The following is a 19,975-nucleotide window of genomic DNA, read 5'->3' as shown; positions in this document are numbered from 1 at the left end:
GGCTCTTTGAAAAAAATAGGATAAGAATCAAAGCTCTAAAACGTGTTAGGGCTTAGAAAGCATCAGTGGTAAATGTTGGTCAGGAAGCTTGAATTGTGAATAAAGGCTGTACTCGCAGGCTTTGATCAGAATTTCCCAGATTGTGTTTAACAGTCGGTGTCAACAGGTTTCCTCCGTCAGATCAGAGTTAGAGGTGATGCATATTGAATGTACACCTCTTGTACAGGTAACATGCATGTTTGCGCATTTAAGATGCTGAGAGCTCATACAGTAAAGAAACATTTAATTTTGACCAAAAAGGATCTTTTTTTAAAATACAGTACCCTCTGTGGAACACAGGAAATTCAACTACTTTTCAGTTCAGTTCAGTTCAGTTCACTCAGTCGTGTCCGACTCTTTGCAACCCCATGAACCGCAGCACGCCAGGCCTCCCTGTCCATCACTATCTCCTGGAGTCCACCCACACCCATGTCCATTGAGTCGGTGATGCCATCCAGCCATCTCATCCTCTGTCATCCCCTTCTCCTCCTGCCCTCAATCCTTCCCAGCATCAGGGTCTTTTCACATGAGTCAGCTCTTCATATCAGGTGGCCAAAGTATTGGAGTTTCAGCTTCGAAATCAGTCCTACCAATGAACACCCAGGACTGATCTCCTTTAGGATGGACTGGTTGGATCTCCTTGCATTAATGCTGAATTTAGCAAGAATAAAGGAATCTCACATCTAGTCTGATTTTTAGAGTATCTTAGTTTTGCCTCCATCAGGCTAGTGCTTGATGGGTTTATCATGGAGGGAGGAGGAGCAGGAGGAAGTGTACTGGCGTTTCCAGTGCCCCTACTGTGCTGGGGAAGGAAGTCTTTTAGTATTTCCTGTTGGCTTTTTCCCTTTGATCATTTGCTCAAACATGTTGTTACTTCTAACAGAGCTGAAAACCTGTGTCCATGTAATTTTTAAGCTTTGTTTTCCAATCGCTGCTGAATAAGTTTGCTTCCCTGTGGGTCTCAGGTGCTCAGTTTTCCTGCCACCTTTGCTGTCCCCTTCCAAGCTAAATCTGCCTGGTGGCCTCCAGTGTTTCCTGATGCTTCACTTTTGGGGTCTTTTTTCATCTCTGTTGCACAGGTATATCCTGTTTAACCACAGTGCCCCTCTTAAATTATGATGCCCAGAACTAAACATTAAAAATGTTGAGCATTTGTTGAGCATTGGACTAAAATGCTTTCCATATTCTTGTATGGGTCAGTCTTTACTGTAACGAAAGAGGACATTTTTGTCCCCATCCCACGGTTTAAAGTGATGGTGAACACAGCATCAGTGGTGGAGCTGGGAGTGTCTGTGTCGCTGGTGCTCTCAGCGTGTCCCTCAGGTCACGTGCATCAGGTCTCAGCCGCCTCTCATTGCAGTTGCTTCCTGCTGTTATTACAGTGAAGATTGTATTAGTACCTCTTGCTGTTATTGTATGACCTTTGAAAATACTGGGAGTCAGAATTTTATTTTAATATTAGCTTGTTTTTCCTAGACCTAGATGAAAAGAACAGAATATGAACAGTAATGGATTTTTGAACAATGGTATTGGCTAAAATAAATTTGCAGCTTTAATGTAAGTCCTGATACTGTTGTTGATTAAAACTTTAACTCTTAAACTAATCTAAAAGTAACATTTATATATTGTTGAAAGTTAAGAAGACACAGAGAAGTATGAAGAAGAAACAGTTCACCTTAGTTATTATTTCATTACCCAGAGATGGCTGCTGTTAAACATTTTAGGGTGTTTTCCCACTCCCTTTTTTTCCTCTGTGCATGTTTTTGTAAGTGAGGTGATGGAATTTCTTTGTATGTGAGTGCATATTATCTTCCTGAACAACGACCTATGCATTTGTCACCTTGTTGGACCCCTGGTGAACTTTTAAAATAATGCTGAATATTTTATCATATGAATGTATCGGTGTATTTAACCATTGTCTTGAAAATTTAGATTGTTTCTAATTTGTTGCTATTGTAAAAGAAGGTGATGGTGAAAAACTGAATCACAGAGCTTTGTTCTCTTCTGTTGCCATTGTTGTGTTTTTAGTATTTTGTAAGGTACATCCTTAGGAGTGGAATTGTGGGTCCATAAGAGTTTGCTTAACTGCCCAGGTGTGAGGATGTGATTGTAATCCGTGGTGTCAGTTAGGTTCCACTGGTGGAACTTTGGGAATCACACTCTTTGAGTAGTCATCTAATCGTAACTAAAATGTAACTATAGTGTCAGTGGGGACAAGTATACATACTTTATTCTCTTTACCATCGGTCACTTCCCCCTCAGCTTCTCTCCCTCCCAGTATATAGACGACAAAGAAGTCTCTTTTTGCCTTTCTCATTTATTTTGAAAGAAAGTGGAAGTCTTGATTGTCCAACAGCTGATTCTGATTTTATGTAGAACTGGGAGCCTGGGGACACCTACTAGAAGTGTAGAGATGTCCCCGTGTGTGAGGGTGTCTGTAGATGACTGGCTTTCTGTGCGTTGATTTCTTTCTTCTTAAGTAACTGCTTAGAGTTCTTCCTTTTAGGGTTACTGCAAGTTTACAAAATTATTTTGTGGTTATAAAAATAAGTGCTGTATTGTAGAAATTTTGAACAATATAGAATGTATAATGTAGATAATTAAAGCCCTCTTATAATTACTATTTACAATATATATATATACTTTTCCTAGTATGTTTATACATATTAATAAGTGTATGATTTTAAAATCACATATATGAGCTGTTTAGAGTTTGCCGTTAACAATATTATCTGGGACTTTGTTCTATTTGAATATATTTACAATTATATAGTTTTAAACTAACAAGTATGGGTGCACCATAATTTAGTCTTTTCTTTTTATATTTATATTTTTATCTTTTTAAAAAGCACATTTCCTCCAAAAGTATGTCAATTAGGGTTATATTGAATTTGTGTTTATTCAGTGAGAATTGATTTCCTTCATATTTTTATTGAGCGGTTTTGTGTACCTGGTAGGTACCAGGAGGGAGAGATTCAGGAAGTTTATATTCTGATGCATGAAGAGGGGGGCAATGAAATGTAAACGGATAATTTATTTGTACTTCCTTCTGTCCAGCAGCTTCCTTTTAGTTGCGAAAACATGGGATCTGGAGAAGTTAGGTCAAAGGTTTGGGGTCCCTCGGCTAGTTAGTAGCCAAGTTTGGTCTAGATTTCTGGTTTGAGCTCTTATCACACAGGTCTCCCTTGGTGTGCTGTCTGATTTAATAAACCAAAATGCTTAAAGTATTACTGATATTACACAGTTGCTATTGGGTGTGTCTAAGTAAAACTTCCTTAAGGAAGGATGCATTCTTTGGAGTATGCCTAGAAAATGTGCATAGATACATTTCATGTAGAGGAAATGTGAGTAAGTCCAAGTAGCATAGATGAGAACAGTGGCATTTGGGTATTATTGTAAACATTATTGTAGCGAATTACATGATTAAATGATGACATGATATTTAGGGGGCAAAGGCACAAATGATGGTTCGGTCCTATAGTGGAATCTGGAGGTCGGACAGTGAGAGAAACCAGAAATCATCACCTCTCCAAAGATAGCCATGCTGGAAGGTTGGAGTTTGCTGGCCGAACTTTAAAGAAAAAAATTACACTTTCAACAGGGTAGACATATAGAACTTAAAGTCGTATTAAATTAGGAATTTTAAAGTAAGTTTTAGCTTTTAGAGGATGAGAACCCTCCTTGGACCTGCATATAAAAAGTTATTTCTGAATTAAATCATATGACTTCAGTACACATTTTCAAAATTATATTATGAGTGAAAGTTTCACAGGTATGTAGTAAATGCCTAAACTTTCATAGAAATACATCGTAAATGTCGGGGTCTCTATTCACAACTTCCTAGATGACTGTAAATTCAAGTCAGAAGACCTGACAGTTGCCACTGAGCACCCTGAGGTTTGAGCCCACCTCTGCCCTCTGGACTCAGCCAGTGCCTGCTCCCCTTGTCTGCATCGCTCTTGCTGAGTATCCACATGGCGCTGTTCCCTCACTTCCTCCTGGGCACGGCTGAAGTGTCCCTGGAGGGGCCCCTTCTTGACCGCACTGTAGAGACCGTGCTGCCTGACCTTCCTTCCTTTGTCCCACCTTTCTCCCCTCTTCATAACCCCTCAGCTGGAGGTGGGCTTGAAATTGGTAGCTTAGAAAAGAACCTCTTTAGTCACCGAGAGGAAATTCTTTTACATGATTGAAATTCACAACTCACAAATTTAGAAACTTCATTTTATATTAACAGTAACATAAAAAGCACATTTCTCTTCATTTCTGTGGTTCTGATATTGGCGTAATTGTTTAAATGTCAAAACCTTAAAATTTTGTGTTCATTGAGGTAGTTTCTGTCACATTAAAATGGGAACTGTTCTTTACACATCAGTGTTATTCTCTAATTCATTAACTCATCATAATCACCTGGGATCATTATAAAAACAAACTTATAACATCAAGAGTACATTGGATTCTTCCCTTGATCTGAGTGTATTCATTTCTTGAAAATGAACCTAGCTGTATCCTTATATATGTGCTCTTTTCTACACATATCATACTTTACTGGAAGCTCTATATATGCATAAAGTATACATATACATCCATGCACACACATACATGTTCATAAACATGAACACACATACATATTTATATGCATACATTTACAAAACAGGGTGGAACCCGAGTCAGTATTCTAAAGATGTTTATCAGACAGTTCTTATCAGTCAGGACTAGAAACTGCTGAATTGGGAACAGCTCTGGTGGTGTTCAGGGACTGAGTAGGTGCCTCTAAGTATTTATGTATATGAATATTTTTGTACAGAGAATTTATAAAAATACTTCCTATTTTACAAGTGATGAAATGGACTTAGCTGCAAATTCCTGATGGAAACTTAAGGACTCTTACTCATTGTCCAGGGCCGTTTGCACTATAGTCCACTGTGAGATTATAGGTGAATCAAGGGATTAATCTTTTTCTCCCTCTTTTAATGTCAGGAAAGGTTGCCTTTAATTGAGGAAGATGCAGACCTTGTGAGCCTGGTTCCTTCCTCAGCTCATGTGCACAAAGCAGACTCATGAGAGCAAACAAGACAGTCTTGAGGGCACAGTTGCCTGCTGAGGGCCTCAGTTACCAAGTCGGTTGAGCTGGTGTGAAAGAGATGCAAGAGGCTAGTAGGCTAGTTGTCGCTGTGTGCATCTTATTCCTTGCTACAGACTTGGGGCATTTTTAAGGAGAAAGATGGTTATTTTGATTAGTCACAACTAAATGTCCTTCATTCCAGTGATGATCAGTTTCTACGATAGATAATATGCATATGGCTTTCTGGAAAATATACCAGTGTATGAGTACTAGAGTGAAGGGGGAGGAGTGCACTTACCTTTTTATTGAAAAAAAAATTAATGCAACACACAAGCAAGTTTAAATTTAACAGTTAAATGGTTAGCCCTGGAAGGCATGATGGTCAGCCTTAGACAAGGAGGATCCTGCAGGACTGAGGCAGGGGGAGGACGTGTCCAGAGTCGTGTCCACTGATTCCGGGTGGACTAGGTAAGAATAGATGCTAGAGGCTGAATTTCAGTGTGTATGGCTTAGTGAGGTGCTCGTGTTTCTTATTTCACTTGATGAGATTGTCTGTGAGATTGGGCTGGATTTGTAGTGTTAACTGGGGTGCAGAGGGTGGGGGGAGCTTTTTCTATAAAGTGGGGTTTTAACAAAACTACATTAAGAAATGGCATTGTCATAAAGCATATTTTATCCCTGACTAGGAGGGACTGGTGCTTTCATCATAGTCTGGCTGAGTCTGTGGCTGATCTTACTTCTTAAGCTCACTACTCCCACCTCAAGATATCACAGGGATCATTGAAATGTTGTAGTGATGTCTGTGCCCACCAGGTGGCACAGTTGCTTTACGTAACTGATTCAAGCTCATTTTGATTCTCAGTGAGTTACGGTGATGATTCATGTCTTATTTTAATAACTCAAGGAGATGCCACAATATTTGTTATATTCTTGAAGAAAACTTTAGCATGCTGTTTTTGAGTTATGAGAGAGAAAGTGGTACCATATTTCCTTTGCAGCACCTGAAGCTACAGTAAATGTGATGATAAACATTTTACAGCTGTATTAAGGCTGTAGCTTTGTCCTCAGCAAAGGTGTCAGCCTCTTGCTCTGCATAGACTGTGCAGGATCACAAGTATTCCAAGTCGCTGCAGTATCTGGGGAGGGAAGGGGGAGTTAAGGTTACTGTGGTAGTTTTCTTCTCCATTTTTCCCATTTTTGCAGTCGAATTTGAGATTCTTACTAATGGTACCGGGAGCATTTAAATCATCGGGTTAGAACATAAATATAGAAACCTATGAAGCTTCTCTCAAGGCAGTCATCTGTCTGTTAGCCTCTGTCTCTGTCACTTCCTTCATCAACCACAGTTTTGTTTTCTTGACTCCATTCAAACGGAATAGACTGTGTTGCTGCCTTGCTCAGCATTCTCTGCCGTGGAGCTGTCCTTATCTGAAGTGGGCTTCTCCTGTCTCCCTTACTCAGGAGAGAGGATTGCTAACCGAGGTTTAACCCGATGAGTCCTGGGGCCAGACACTCGGGGTGCATTGATACAAGAGTCCTGTCTCTGTCTTGACCAGCTGTGTGGCCCTGGCCAAGTGATCTGACCTCCCGGCACCTCAGTGTCTTCGTTTGCGGGTGGGAGTGATAGTAGGATTATTGGAGAGGATTAAAAAGAGAAGCCTGGTAAAGAGCTTAGAACAGTGGCCTGCATGTAGCAGATTCTCAGATGTTAGTGACTTTTGTTAATCAGTACAGCTCCATGGGGTCACAAAGAGTCGAACACAACTGAGTGACTGAACTGAACTGAACTGAACAGCTGTTGAGTCTTTAGGAAGTTTCTCTTGGATGACCGTCATCACCGTCACTGCATTCTCAGGCTGTCCTGTGACTGCACTTGTTGCCGTATGTATTTATGTTCTTTTCTGTCACCTGTGTGTTGGTTCAAGGTACTGCAGGGAATCGTTTTTCTTTTGTATTTGGCCTGATGTTTAATACAGTGTTCTGTATGTAGTGAGGGTAGTTCAGTAAATGTTTGACTAAACTCTGTTAAATTTTGTTGATGAATCTCACACTCGTTCTACCTTTAAATGATGTTACCCCCCCAAACAACTCATTCAGTTGCGCTATGCGTAATGGTAAGTTGTTGTCAAAAAAGGCATGGTTTATGTAGTCCGTGTAGTTCTTTAAAGGATCAGAGTAATGCATACATGTATCTGTATCCATCACGATTTAAGATTGGACCATTCTTCCTGGATGTTTCTGTAAGAGCTTTCAAGTTTTTAAAAACACGGCATTATGCAATGATAGGATTGTTTTTAAAGCAGAATACACTTAACCCTGTGTCTGAGTCTCCTGCTTCTGATGACAGATTAGAATGTCAGCTAAGCTGCACGAGGCAAGCCTGCCTGTAGCTCGCCGATGACCCCTGTCCTGCCCTGAGTGCACTGGGGAGGGCTGGTGGGGGCAGAGCCTGGGCCTTCCCCTGAGCCCCGTGGACTTTGCTGCTCGACCTGATCACACTCAGTCAACCGCTCTGCCTGCAGTGGCTGTTTGCCCCAGATTGGGACAAACTCGGGTTAACCTTTAATCAAGAATATTGCTGCCAGATAATAGAAAGTGCTGGGAGTGTGTGTCTCCCCGCCCCCTCCCCCCCGCGTGCGTTCTTTGTCTCAGGCAGCTTCTCTTGTCCCCCTTGTTTCCTCTTTTGTCCCCACCTCGAATATCCGGGTCATCCTTTGGTTTTCACAGGGGCAGGTGGGAGTCGATTTTGTTTTCTTAGATTGAAAGCTCATTTTTGCTTAAGAAAGCCATGCAGGAGGTTTTAAAAAATGTTCCATTTTCTTCATGACCTGCCAACAGCTCCTGGCAGGCTGTGTAAAGCAGCCAGGCAGGTGGTGGGGAGGGCCTTGGGAGCGCAGAAGCTGAGGTAGGGGTCCCTGCCCACCGCCGATGCAAGGGAGCAAGGGCTGGGGACGGCTCAGAGACGGAAGGCAGGCGAGACGAGGCCGTCACAGCCGTGTCTGTGCCCGTGGCTGTGCTGAATCCACGCTTGTCCAGAGCGCTCTCTGAGTAGCAGGGGGCAGGAGGGCCCCCCCCCCCCCGTGGTGTGGTTTCCAGTTACCTGATGACCTAGCTCTGCTGATGTGAGCAAGTGGCTGAGGGAGGCACAGTCTTAAATATGGTGCCTGTCAGGCGCCACTGGGTACGAACTCGCTTTATCAACAGGCAGAGCCCAGACTTGACACGAGTCTTTCTCAGCCTGTCCCTGACCTGTGCCGCCTCTCTTTACTTCCCTTCCTTTCTCTTAGTTAAGGTATAGTTAATTTACAGTATTGTGTTACTTTCAGGTGAAGAGCAGACTGATTCAGGTTTATATCTATATATTTTCCGATGATTGTCCTTTATAACTTATTACAGGACACTAAATATAACCCTCTGTGCTATACAGTGAATCCTTGTTGCCTGTCTTACTGTGTATGGTGGTTTGTGTCTGTTAATCCCATACCCCTAATTTATCCCCCTCTGCCCTCTCTCCTTCGGTAACCATGAGTTTGTTTTCTATGTCTGTGAGTCTGTTTGTTTTATGTATAGATTGATTTGTATTATTTTTTAGATTCCGCATATACATGATATGTAATATTGATCTTTCTCTGCCTGACTTCACTTGGTATAATAATGTCTAGGTTCATCCGTGTTGCTGCAAATGCAATATTTCATTCTTTTTTATGCCTGAATAGTAGTCCATTGTATAAATAGACTGCATCTCCTTAAGCCAGTCATCTGTTAGTGAGCACTTGGGTTGTTCCCGTGTCTTGGCTGTTGTAAAAAGTACTTCTGTGAACATCGGGGTGCCTCTGTCTTTTCCAGATATGTGTGCAGGAGTGGGATCGTGTGTTCTGTGGCAATAGAATCTCCACACTGTTCTCCCTAGCGGCTATACCAGTTTACATTCCCACCAGCAGTGTAGAAGGGTTCACTTTTCTCCACAATCTCTCCAGCATTTATTATCTGTAGCCTTTTTGATGATATGTGCTGCCTTTCACCTTGCTAGAAAAAGAACCTAAAATGTTAACATTGTACACATCACAGGTCCGCCAGCATTCATTCAACAAACGTTTATCTAACCTTTATTGAACACTGGGCAGGGGGACAATGAAAAGAATGAAAAACTGGGTTTTCACTGGTGGGTATCAGACGGTACTCCTTTTCTAAGCTGCAAGACTCCCCATATATTAACTTATTTTATCGAACCTTCAAGGCCAGGTGATGTCACTTCAGTAGCTATGATACAGTTCTTTCTTCCTTTGCTTTAGATTTGAGCCCTGAGGGTGGTCTGTAAGAACACCTGAAAGATGTGACTTAGAAAGCCACCTTCTGCTGTTTGTTGTTGTTGCTCAGTCGCTAAGTCATGTCCAACTCTTTCTGACCCGATGAACTGCAGCGTGCCAGGCTTCTCAGTCCTCCTCTGTCTCCCGGAGTTTGCTTAAACTCATGTCCATTGACTCGGTGATGCCATCGAACCATCTCATCCTCTGTCACCCCTTCTCCTTTTCCCTTCAGTCTTTCCCAGCATCACGGTCTTTTTCAGTGAGTTGGCTTTTCGCATCAGGTGGCCAAAGTATTGGAGCTTCAGCTTCAGCATCAGTCCTTCCAGTGAGTATTCAGGGTTAATTTCCTTTAGAATTGACTGAGTTGATCTTCTTGCAGCCCAAGGGACTGTCAAGAATCTTCTCCAGCACCACAGTTTAAAAAGATCAGTTCTTTGGTGCTCAGCCTTCTTTATGGTCCAGCTCTGACCATATCTTTGACTAGACGGACCTTTGTTGGCAAAGTAATGTCTCTGCTTTTTAATATGCTGTCTAGGTTGGTCATAACTTTTCTTCCAAGGAGCAAGCATCTTTTAATTTCATGGCTGCAGTATCATCTGCAGTGATTTTGGAGGCTAAGAAAAGAAAATTTGTCACTATTTCCACTTTTCCCCCTTCTATTTGCCATGAAGTGATGGAACCGGTTGCCATGATCTTAGTTTTTTGCATGTCGAGTTTCAAGCCAGCTTTTTCATTCTCCTCTTTCACCTTCATGAAGAGGCTCTTTAGTTCCTCCTCATTTTCTGCCATTAGAGTGGTATCATCTGCATATCTGAGGTTGTTGGTATTTCTCCTGGCAATCTGTGTATAACATGGCAAATGTTACATCCACATTTAGCAGCAGCAGCTGGGAATCCACTGTTTTAGTCTGTTTTACTGGTCCTACCACCAGTTAATTTTTTATGTAAAAACAAATAAAAATAGAAAAAGCATCTAAAGGATGCTTTTGTTTCCCTTGTAATATTTTTAGGTAAATCTGATCAGAAACAGTGGGGACCGTTTTAGTGGACCCTGTTACTGGTGTAGCAGACTGTGGTTCTGCCCTCAGAGTGTGGGCAGGACAGGCTCCCAAGGGCTCCTGCATCGCAGCCAGCCTGTGTGTTTATTTGCCTAAAGATCATATGACTGGGGATCACACACCACACATTCCGTGCTCTGTTAAGGTAAATTATAGCGTGTGGAAACCTGTATGCTCGCAGAGACTGTATAGCAGAAGTTTGAGGTGCATTTATTGTTCATTCAGCAGATATTTACAAAAAGAAGGAACCCACAAAGCAGACCTCCAGGGCTGACCCTCGGTTGACTGTAGGTTGTTTATCTCTCTTCCTCTCACGTGTTCTTGACTTGAGCACATCTCATTACCTGCCTTTTGTCCTCTGACCTGTGGTCCACCCCCGGGGGTCTAGGGTGCCTCAGGCAGCATTTAGGCTTCTCTCAGGCAGGCATCAGCCACCTGCTCTAGCAACCTTACTTTGCAAGGCTTTTTTTTTTTAAAGAACCTTCCATCAGTTTTGGCATGTTATTTGGCATAATTTACCTATTGTGAAGTAATAAGCAAGGGACATGCTTTGAAACATTTCAGTCCCCAATTAAAAAATCACCAGTTTCAATTTTGGGGACAAACAAGGGCCTTTATCATTTACGGACAATCAGGTAAATTGGAATTTTATTCTGAGTGGAGTAACCAGTCAGTTTGTGAGTATATTAGATGTAAACAAAAATAATAATAATGCCTTAGTATTAAAATGCACTATATGTAGTTACTGTCTGAATTAAATTGGGTCTTTTGTCAGTGGAAAAAAAGTCCCCCTGGTATTAGAATATATGCTGATGAATTTGAATTGGTTCTCAGAGTTGATTTCTGTTTCCTGCTTGGTGGTCAGTCACAGCGCAGGTAGGGAGGATGGGGTGGTGTGGCTGGACTGCACGCTGAGACTAGACGCTCTGACTCTCTCAGGCCTCTTCTGCTGGCTGTGCCACGCTCAGCCTGTCCCCTCAGCGGGAGTCTGGTCATTGCCCTTGGAGAGTGAGGTCTGGGGGAAGCGCCTTAGGGCTGGAAGGGATGTGTGTTTGTTTTCTGCAGTTCTGTGCTACCTGAGTTTTCCTTTCTGAGTTTGCCTTATTTTTGTAGTTGATAAGGAGAGTCACACGGGAGTATAAGGAGGTCCCATTGGTTAGTGGTCTCTTGCTGTTCTGGGAGAAAGCCTGGAAAGTGTAGCGAGGACGGGGATCCTCATTGGGGTGGCCGCTGGTGGAGTGTGAGTCCGTGGGTTTCCTCGCTGTCCCCTTAGTCCTTGCGTCCTGCACTTGCCCCCTTGTGTTGGACTTGGAGAGCAAATACTCAGTGCTGTTCCTGGGATTTATCTCTTAGATCTTCTTCAACATAAAAGTAGGTTGCTTGCTCTTCAGTCTGAGACTAAACCCCCATTTCATATTTCTTTTTGTTTACAAATAATTATGTTTTCAAGTACCGAAGTAATATTTGCTCATCATAGAAAATTTAAGTAGAACCTTGTTTTAAGAAAAGAAAAAACCAGAATCATAACCTCACCATCCAGAAGTAAGCGCTGTGAGTATTTATTTGTTCACCCATTTCTGTGGTGTTTATATCTGTAAGATCCATAACGAGATGACACTCTGTAGGTCTGTTTTGTTCCTGCCTTGTCTTTGTCTTTATTCGCATGCATGGCAGGCCTGAAATACATGTATATGCATATAAAATCCATATCAGTTCTGGTGCCTGTAGACTGTGCCCTGTCCCTGCTCTTGTTTACGGCCTCCTGTCTTGTTTTTCAGTGGATGAATACATCGCCATTGCCAAAGAGAAGCATGGGTACAACATGGAGCAGGTAACGGTGTGGTTTTGCTGTTGTTAAAAATGGGTTTTACGGCTCCCTGGTTAGGTGTCTCGTGTTCTGTGTGTTAGGCAGCACGGTTTCCTCATTAGCCATGTCTGGCGGTTACTGGCAGTGCTGCGGGGGCTCTGCTCCACTTGTTACCACCTGAGACGAGCAGTAGAGACCCTTGGACTGGAGGGGCGTCTGTGGGCTCCTCTGGTCCTCGCTGCTCAGGTCAGCAGCGGCTCTTAGTGGGTACTTGGGCACAGTGGTTTCTTACTTGAATATATGATTTGTTTCTTGTTCCTGTGGTTTCCTGACTCATGTTGTCACACTCAAATCTACAGACCTGTTTTAATTGTTTTGAATCATTTTTCAGGTTGTAAAATTTTACTCAGGTTTTAAGAATTGTTTGGAGCCAATTAATGAGAAATCCACGAGATTAATTTTTTTCCAGAAGCGTGATATCTTATTTCAGCCTTATTTTTAGTTAGTTTTTTTCAGATTATCACCTTAAGTTAGATTAATACTTTCCTTTGTATTGATCTAGATTTTACAGCCTGTAAATAATTTTTTTTCATTTACCCTAATGCCCGAGGATACCAGTAATTTTGGTTACATAGACGTGGACCCTTTCTTTCTGCCATGGCCTCACTTTTGGTTATTTTACCTGGTAGAACTGTTAGGGAAGCCAGTTACAAGAAGGTAGTTCCAGGATCTTTCGAAGCAGGGAATGTCTGTCTCTTTCTCCAAAACCTGCTCTTGAACCTCACAAAGCTGCTTAGAAAATCATTAATTTTTCATTCTTTTTAGAAAGCGTAACTATTATTGGGTGACTGCTAAGTGTACTTGTATGAAATTTGTAAGGATTTTGGTCTCCCAAAGTATGATTATTTCCACTTTAAAATAGAATTACGGGGAGTTTTCTTAGGAAAGTATTCCTGAATTCCCTTGTTTCTACTTTGTTCCTTACTCATTTGTATTTTTTTTCCTTTCTGAGCTGAAAAACAAAACTCTATGTTTGAACTTTTTGGCCAAGGAAAAACAGTGGTGTGCTTTTTGAGTCACTTTCTCTCTCATGTCCAGTGGCACTCGAGTGTGACCCTTTTACGAGTGCAGATTCCAGAGCCCACTGCTTCTGCCCTTGTCCACTGTGACCATCAGCAAGTCACTGGGTTTCTCAGGCCCCTGTATTCCAGTGTGAGTCATGAGAAGAGGGGGACTTGCCTTGTAGGGCCTGAGACGAGTGAGTCAGTGCACAGGGGGACCCGTAGCAGCAGCGTCTGTGAGTTCCCGTGTGTGTTTGTCGGGTTGTAAAATATGCTCCCTTTTGCCAGCTTCATTTCCACGGTGTTTTAGTCACGTTGTTGGTCTAAAAATTTCACTGATACTATTTTTCTAGGCTCTTGGGATGCTCTTTTGGCATAAGCATAATATTGAAAAATCATTGGCTGATTTGCCCAACTTTACCCCCTTCCCAGATGAGTGGACTGTGGAAGATAAAGTCTTGTTTGAGCAAGCCTTTAGTTTTCACGGGAAAACTTTTCATAGAATCCAACAAATGGTGAGTAGGTGAGACCACTGGGTGTGTGCACCAGCCCCCCGTCCCCCTCCAGCACCCCAGTAGGGCTGTCCTTCTCCAGCGTGAATGGTCCTGTGTTTAGGGCAGCGGGAGCTGTTGGGTGGGTGACATTTCCCTGCACCTCCCCGCTTGATAGCCCCCCAGCCCAGCCCAGCCCGGCTCTTGGGTCAGGACTGCCCCGAGTGTCCTGAGAGAAAGGGTCTCTGATGGTGAGTGGGTGAGGCGCGGCGTCGGGGGCCCTGTCTTCCTGAGGAGTTCTGCTGATCTCTCCCGTTTTAGAATGGTATTTGGTGGACTGCAACCATGAACGCGGATTGACGGTCACATTAGTGCTAAAATGAATTCCTTAAAAAACAACCTAGAAGTTATGTTAGAAGCTTCAGCTGTGAGAAAACTCTGATTCATCTTAAACTGACTCTGCAGTCTTTCATGGGCCAAGTTTCACTTGCAATCAAAACTTCAGTCATTTGAAACTGTATCAGTGAGGGTTCTATGAATTCAGAGAAAAATGACTATGACTTACGACATTTCTGAATATGCGAGCGTGATCCTTAAGAAATATATATACACACATTTGATCTTTAAAGATTAAACCTGAACCAGCTCATCTCTTCTGTCCAGCTTCCTGATAAATCTATAGCAAGTCTGGTGAAGTTCTACTACTCCTGGAAGAAGACAAGGACTAAAACCAGCGTGATGGACCGCCACGCTCGGAGACAGAAGCGTGAGCGGGAGGAGAGGTCAGTAGGCGCGGGTGGTGTCCCAGCCCTCGGGGGAGCCCTGACGGCCCTGGCATCTCTAGGAGCAGGTGGACACACAGAGGAAAGGGAGGGGGACCAGTCTCTCCAGGGCCTTCAGAGTGGACCCAAAGTTTACACAGATGAGCTGCTTTCAGGGTGTTATGTTCTGCAGTCACAATGAGTGAGCTTCCCACGTGTTCCTCTCTTACCCTTAGGGGTGTCTCCTTTAGCAAAAAGGAATCTCTTACTTCCGGGGTTGAAATTTACTCATGTGCTTCTGCAGGATTCAGCTGACACGTTTTTATGTCTGATTTGTTAAAAATCTGCAGTTTAGATTTCCTTCCTCCCTTTCTCGACCATCTGTTCTGTGTATGTGAGTGAGAGTGCTGGTAGGGAATCCTTTTATGACTTCTTTATAAGGAGCTTAGTTTTAAGGACAGCTCAGTGTGCAGGACACACCTGAGACACCACACCCTCAGCCTTATGTACAGCAGAGGCGTGGAAGCGGCCTGTGCTCACCGACGGAAGTGGGTTCTGGTCTCAGTGAGAGGCCGGCTGCAGGGGGGTCCATGCACTCATTCCCAGGCCTCTGTCTCCTCAGGTCTGAAGGCAAGACACAGAATGGGTTTTGTGTTAGTGGGAATATAGGTGGCTTTTAAAAATTACGTTTTCTATAATATATTACTTTTATAAATTAACAATGCAAAAATAAAATGAAGGAATAAAATAAACTCTATGATCTTCATGGCCCTGTCTCAGGAGAGTGTTTTATGATTTAAAATGAAAGGAATGACATGTGGGGACAAGTCGATAATTGGGTGTCACTTCTGAAGAATTCTAAGGTCTGGGCACAAGTATAAAACAAGAGCCATATGAAGAACATCTGCAGAACTCTTTCCAGCTGTAAGGTTCTGTGAAATTGTTGACCTTGACAGTCTGCATATTTTTTGGTCTGTATCACGTGTAACTAGTGGGTCTATTTATGGATCAGTACTCTCTGTAACCAAAGAAAAGGAGCAAACTATTGAATTTGTTTTTAGTGTTACAGCAACTTTTGATTAACATTTTCTGTTTTTATTATACCTTAGGTTTAATTCACTGTTTGTGAACTAAATCTATTACTACAAACAGGTGCAGTTTACTAAGCTGAAATCAGAATTAAATCTGAAAAAGAAAGATTGGGGTTTGTCATCCTTGAGGGTAGAACCATAACGGTTTGGCAAACGTGCCTGGGTTATTACTTTGCGTCCGCCTAAGGGTGCTCCCGTCTGTCCTGTGTGCCTGCACCACCATCAGGAAGCAGGCAGAGGAGGGACACGGGCCCCCAGAAGACCCCAGGAGATGGCTGACTGTGTAGTGGGACCTGCCTGTGAAGGGAATGGCAGGGCCTGAGAGAATCCCCTCTGCCCCCAGCCCCTTCCTCAGCCAGAACGGCTTACAGTGCAGGCCTGGGCGAGAGAGAAGAGGACAGGGTGGCAGTGGGCGTCCCACCGGGGTGGCCCCCTGAGACAAGGGGTGTTGACACTTGAAACCCTGAGTGCTGTGCCGCCAGCCCTGCTCAGCTGACTTCAGCTGCAGGCAGACTAGGCAGGTGTCTGGCCTCTGGGAGCCGTCATGCTCATTTTTTTGGTAAAGCTCCTACCTATCACAGAGCTTTTTTTTTTTTTTTTTAATACTTTATGGAAGAATATAAACAAAAGCATTTGAAGCACCATATCAGTGTGAGCGTTCTTTTTGAAGTTCACTTTGAGTTTTTCAGGCCACCAGAAGCCTTCTGCGATTCTCAGAATTGTGTAGCTGTGGGTACACAGATGGGACATGAAAATAAGTTTTTACTTGTGGGTGAATTTATTCTCAATATCATGAGCCTGTATTCTTGAATAATTTCTCAGTTATATCTAATGATCATGTCCTGGTCCTCTACTAAGGAGAATTAAAGTCTTAAATTTGATATTTTTAGTTGAGAGAAAACACTTTTCAAATATAAAGTGACAATGTTCTAGGCTTGGTTTGGGAGATAGAAACCTATTTCAATAGCTTTTTTAATCATTTAGACTAAAAGAACTATGGAATTGGTATTTTATTTGAATTGTGGAAACATTTTTCTCAACATTCTGAAAACAAATACTAATTTTATATTAAATCAATTTATTGCTTATATTTGTATATTAAATAGAATTAGCACAAAATAATCTTTCAGTAACTTGTTTTTGTCTTCCAGTGAGGATGAACTGGAAGAAACAAATGGAAATAACCCCATTGACATGGAAATTGATCAAAACAAGGAAAGCAAAAAGGAGGTATTTTTTCCCCTAGTATTATTATTTTTTTTTTCCCCTAGTATTATTAAGGCAAATAAATTTCATTTATTAGTTTTGAAGTAAAGCATTCTTTTTCCTTAGTCTACTTAATATATTAAGTGCCATGTAGGAGACATCATGGTATGTATGAGTTTTTAAACACTATTAACCTTGCTTTATAGAACTTAAGAGTTTTGTTTGCCAAGAAGCATAAGAAAGGAAGCCTTAAAGGGGAAAATGGCCTTAATGAGAGGTTTTCTGTAGGGTGGCAGTCCTCACTGCCCTCTTTGCTGGGCGCTCTCTCAGCAGGTTAGGAAGGGGCCTCTTGCCCACTCCTTCTCTCAGCCCTGGGGCTCCTTCCTCCTGCGGGCGCCCGGGGCCTGTGCCCTCTGGGTCACGGAGAAGGTTTAATCTCTCACGTTTTAAAAACCATGATGCCAGAGGTTTTTAGTCTCTGGATTCAAGAGGCCCACAAACCCCTTCAATTATGTATGACTTTGGGGGGTATATTTATAGCATTTATTTATTATAAACTGTTTACTGAAAATAGTAGGGTGTCTGGGTGATCTTAGCCTTTGAAATGGGGGTGATAAACTTGGATTCTTTTGCTGATTCATAACTGAATAAAGCACATGTGCGATCCCTGAGGACCCTCTGAGGACACCAGGCCTTGTCACCGTGGCCCAGTGGAAACCCCCACAATACAGACCTGCCTGCAGGTGGTCCCTGATGCGGCCCCCACCACCTGGGCAGAGGTCCCAAGCCCCCTGGTGTCCGTCCGCTGGAGTCCCATTCAGGCTGGAGTGTGGAATCCCAGCGTGGGTATTACTTGTACATGTGTTCAAATAAGTGTCTGTAGTTTCATTAAAATCTAAAAGGTTCTGTCTCAGAAGGTACTGAAGTATGAAAAAAACAAGAGTCTAGACGATACCTAAACTAAAAATACACCAGTAATAAATGCTTTTTTATAGATATATAGGAAATACAGCTAAACAAAAGGGAAAAAATGAAAATGATTTATAATATCATCACCCTTTATCAGGGCTTCCAGATAGCTCAGCAGTAAAGAAGCCGCCTGCCAATGCAGGAATGAAAGTGAAAGTCGCTCAGGCGTGTCTGACTCTCTGCGACCCCATGGACTATACAGTCCATGGAATTCTCCAGGCCAGAATACTGGAGTGGGTAGCCTTTTCCTTCTCCAGGGGATCTTCCCAACCCAGGGATCAAACCCAGTTCTCCAGCATTGCAGGCGGATTCTTTACCAGCTGAGCCACTCGGGAAACCCAAGAATACTGGAGTGGGTAGCCTATCCCTTCTCCAGCGGATCTTCCCCACCCAGGGATCTGACCCAGGGTCTCCTACACCGCAGGCAGATCCTTTACCAGCTGAGTCACCAGGGAAACTTGCCAGTGCAGGAGGCATGGGTTTAATCCTTGGGTCAGGGAGATTCCTTGGAGGAGGAAATGGCAACCCACTCCAGTATTCTTGCCTAGAGAATCCCATGGACAGAGGAGCCTGGTGGGCTACAGCCCATGGGGATGCAAAGAGTCAGACACGACTGAAGCGACTGAGCACGTAACCATTATCACTGTTAACATTTTGGTGACTCTTTCCAGATGACCTCCTTTGTAAAATACGTATGTGTGCGTGCTCAGTCATTTCAGTCATCTCCGACTCTTTGCCACCCTATGGACTGTAGCCTGCCAGGCTTCTCTGTCCATGGATTCTCCAAGCAAGAATACTACCATATATATAGTTCCCTGTGCTATATAGTAGGACCATGTTTTTGCATTAACTATATAATAGCTTGCCTCTGCTAGTCCCAAACTCCTAATCCATCCCCCTCTCCCCCCAGCAACCACAAGTCTGTTCTGTATGTGATTCTGTTTGTTTCTTAGATAAGGTCCTTTGTGTTCTATTTTAGATTTCACATATACATGAAATCATGTGATACTTGTCTTTCTCTGTATTGCTTCACTTGGCACGATATTCTCTCATTGCTCTCGTGTTGTGGCAGATAGCATTGTTTCCTTCTTGGGGCTCAGTAGTTGTCTTCCGCTCTCCTCCAGTAGCAGATTGGACACCTTCCGACCTGGGGGTCTCATCTTTGGGTATCATATCTTTTTGCCTTTTTGTACAGTTCTTGAGGTTCTCATGGCCGCTATACTGGGGTGGTGGTGGTTTGCCATTCTCTCCTCCAGTGGATCACATTTTGTCAGAACTCTCTGCTATGACCCGTCCGTCTTGGGTGGCCCTACACAGCATGGCTTGTAGCTTCATTGAGTTACACAAGCCCTTCACTATGATAAGTCAGTGATTCCTGTATGTATGTACCACATCTTTTTTCATCCATTCATCTTGTCAGTGGACACTTGGGTTGTCTCCAGGTCTTGTCTGTTGTGAACAGTGCTGCTGTGAACAGAGAGGGGCACGTATCTTTCGAATTACAGGTTTGTCCTTGTATGTGCCCAGGAGTGGGGTCACTGGATCACATGGCAACACTGTTTTTAGTTTCTTGAGGAATGTCACCGCTAAACCTTGATGTATTTTTATGTCAAATATATTTGTATGCATAGCAATATGTTTGTTATTTATCATACAAATCTTTTATAATTGAGTTAATTTATACAGATTTTTAATAGTCTTTTTCCCTATAATTAATGCTGAAATCTGATATTATAACTACATATTTGTGCACTTAATTTTTTCCATTAGAATTAATTTCTGGAAGTTGAATTATTGAGTCAAAATGTTCTAGATATATTCTTAAGGCTTCTTTTGTCATAGTATATTATTATCAAATAGGAAACTGGTCATACTTTTTGGATGGCGCTCTTACCAGTGATCTATATTAGTGCCCAGATCATTTTAAGGGTTAGTTAAATTACATTGTTTGTGAAATCAAATTGAACTTGCAGTTTTTAGTAAGCTTTGTTTTTGATGCATTGTTATTTATTAGGTTCTTCAGTGGAACATTTTAAATGAAAGAGAAGAGGCTTGGTGTTATATTAATTTCTATAATTCTTATTTATATAGCACAGTTTCTAATTTGAAAAGAAAAATGGATCG

At 42.5% G+C, this 19,975-nt stretch overlaps 1 protein-coding gene across 4 annotated transcripts in view; it reads left to right on the top strand.

The window, feature by feature from the left end:
- The window catches only part of RCOR1 (REST corepressor 1), a 117,741-nt gene that overhangs the window by 83,905 nt on the left and 13,861 nt on the right, over positions 1-19,975 (top strand). For 2 of the 4 annotated variants that reach the window (XR_014070902.1, XM_081548715.1), the window contains exons 4-7: positions 12,244-12,296; positions 13,687-13,848; positions 14,488-14,606; positions 16,828-16,906. Coding sequence is in view for 2 of the 4 variants with exons in the window: in XM_081548715.1 (XP_081404841.1) it covers positions 12,244-12,296; positions 13,687-13,848; positions 14,488-14,606; positions 16,828-16,906 (413 nt within the window). In the remaining 2 variants the exon portion in view is untranslated. The remainder of the gene's footprint in view (positions 1-12,243; positions 12,297-13,686; positions 13,849-14,487; positions 14,607-16,827; positions 16,907-19,975) is intronic. The other 2 variants (XR_014070903.1, XM_081548716.1) reach the window with 1 other exon arrangement.

This window comes from Giraffa tippelskirchi, chromosome 12 (assembly GCF_054371585.1).
Source record: "Giraffa tippelskirchi isolate mGirTip1 chromosome 12, T2T-mGirTip1v1.2.pri, whole genome shotgun sequence".
In the NCBI taxonomy this organism is placed as follows: domain Eukaryota; kingdom Metazoa; phylum Chordata; class Mammalia; order Artiodactyla; family Giraffidae; genus Giraffa; species Giraffa tippelskirchi.
This window is presented reverse-complemented; position numbering and strand designations above follow the sequence as displayed.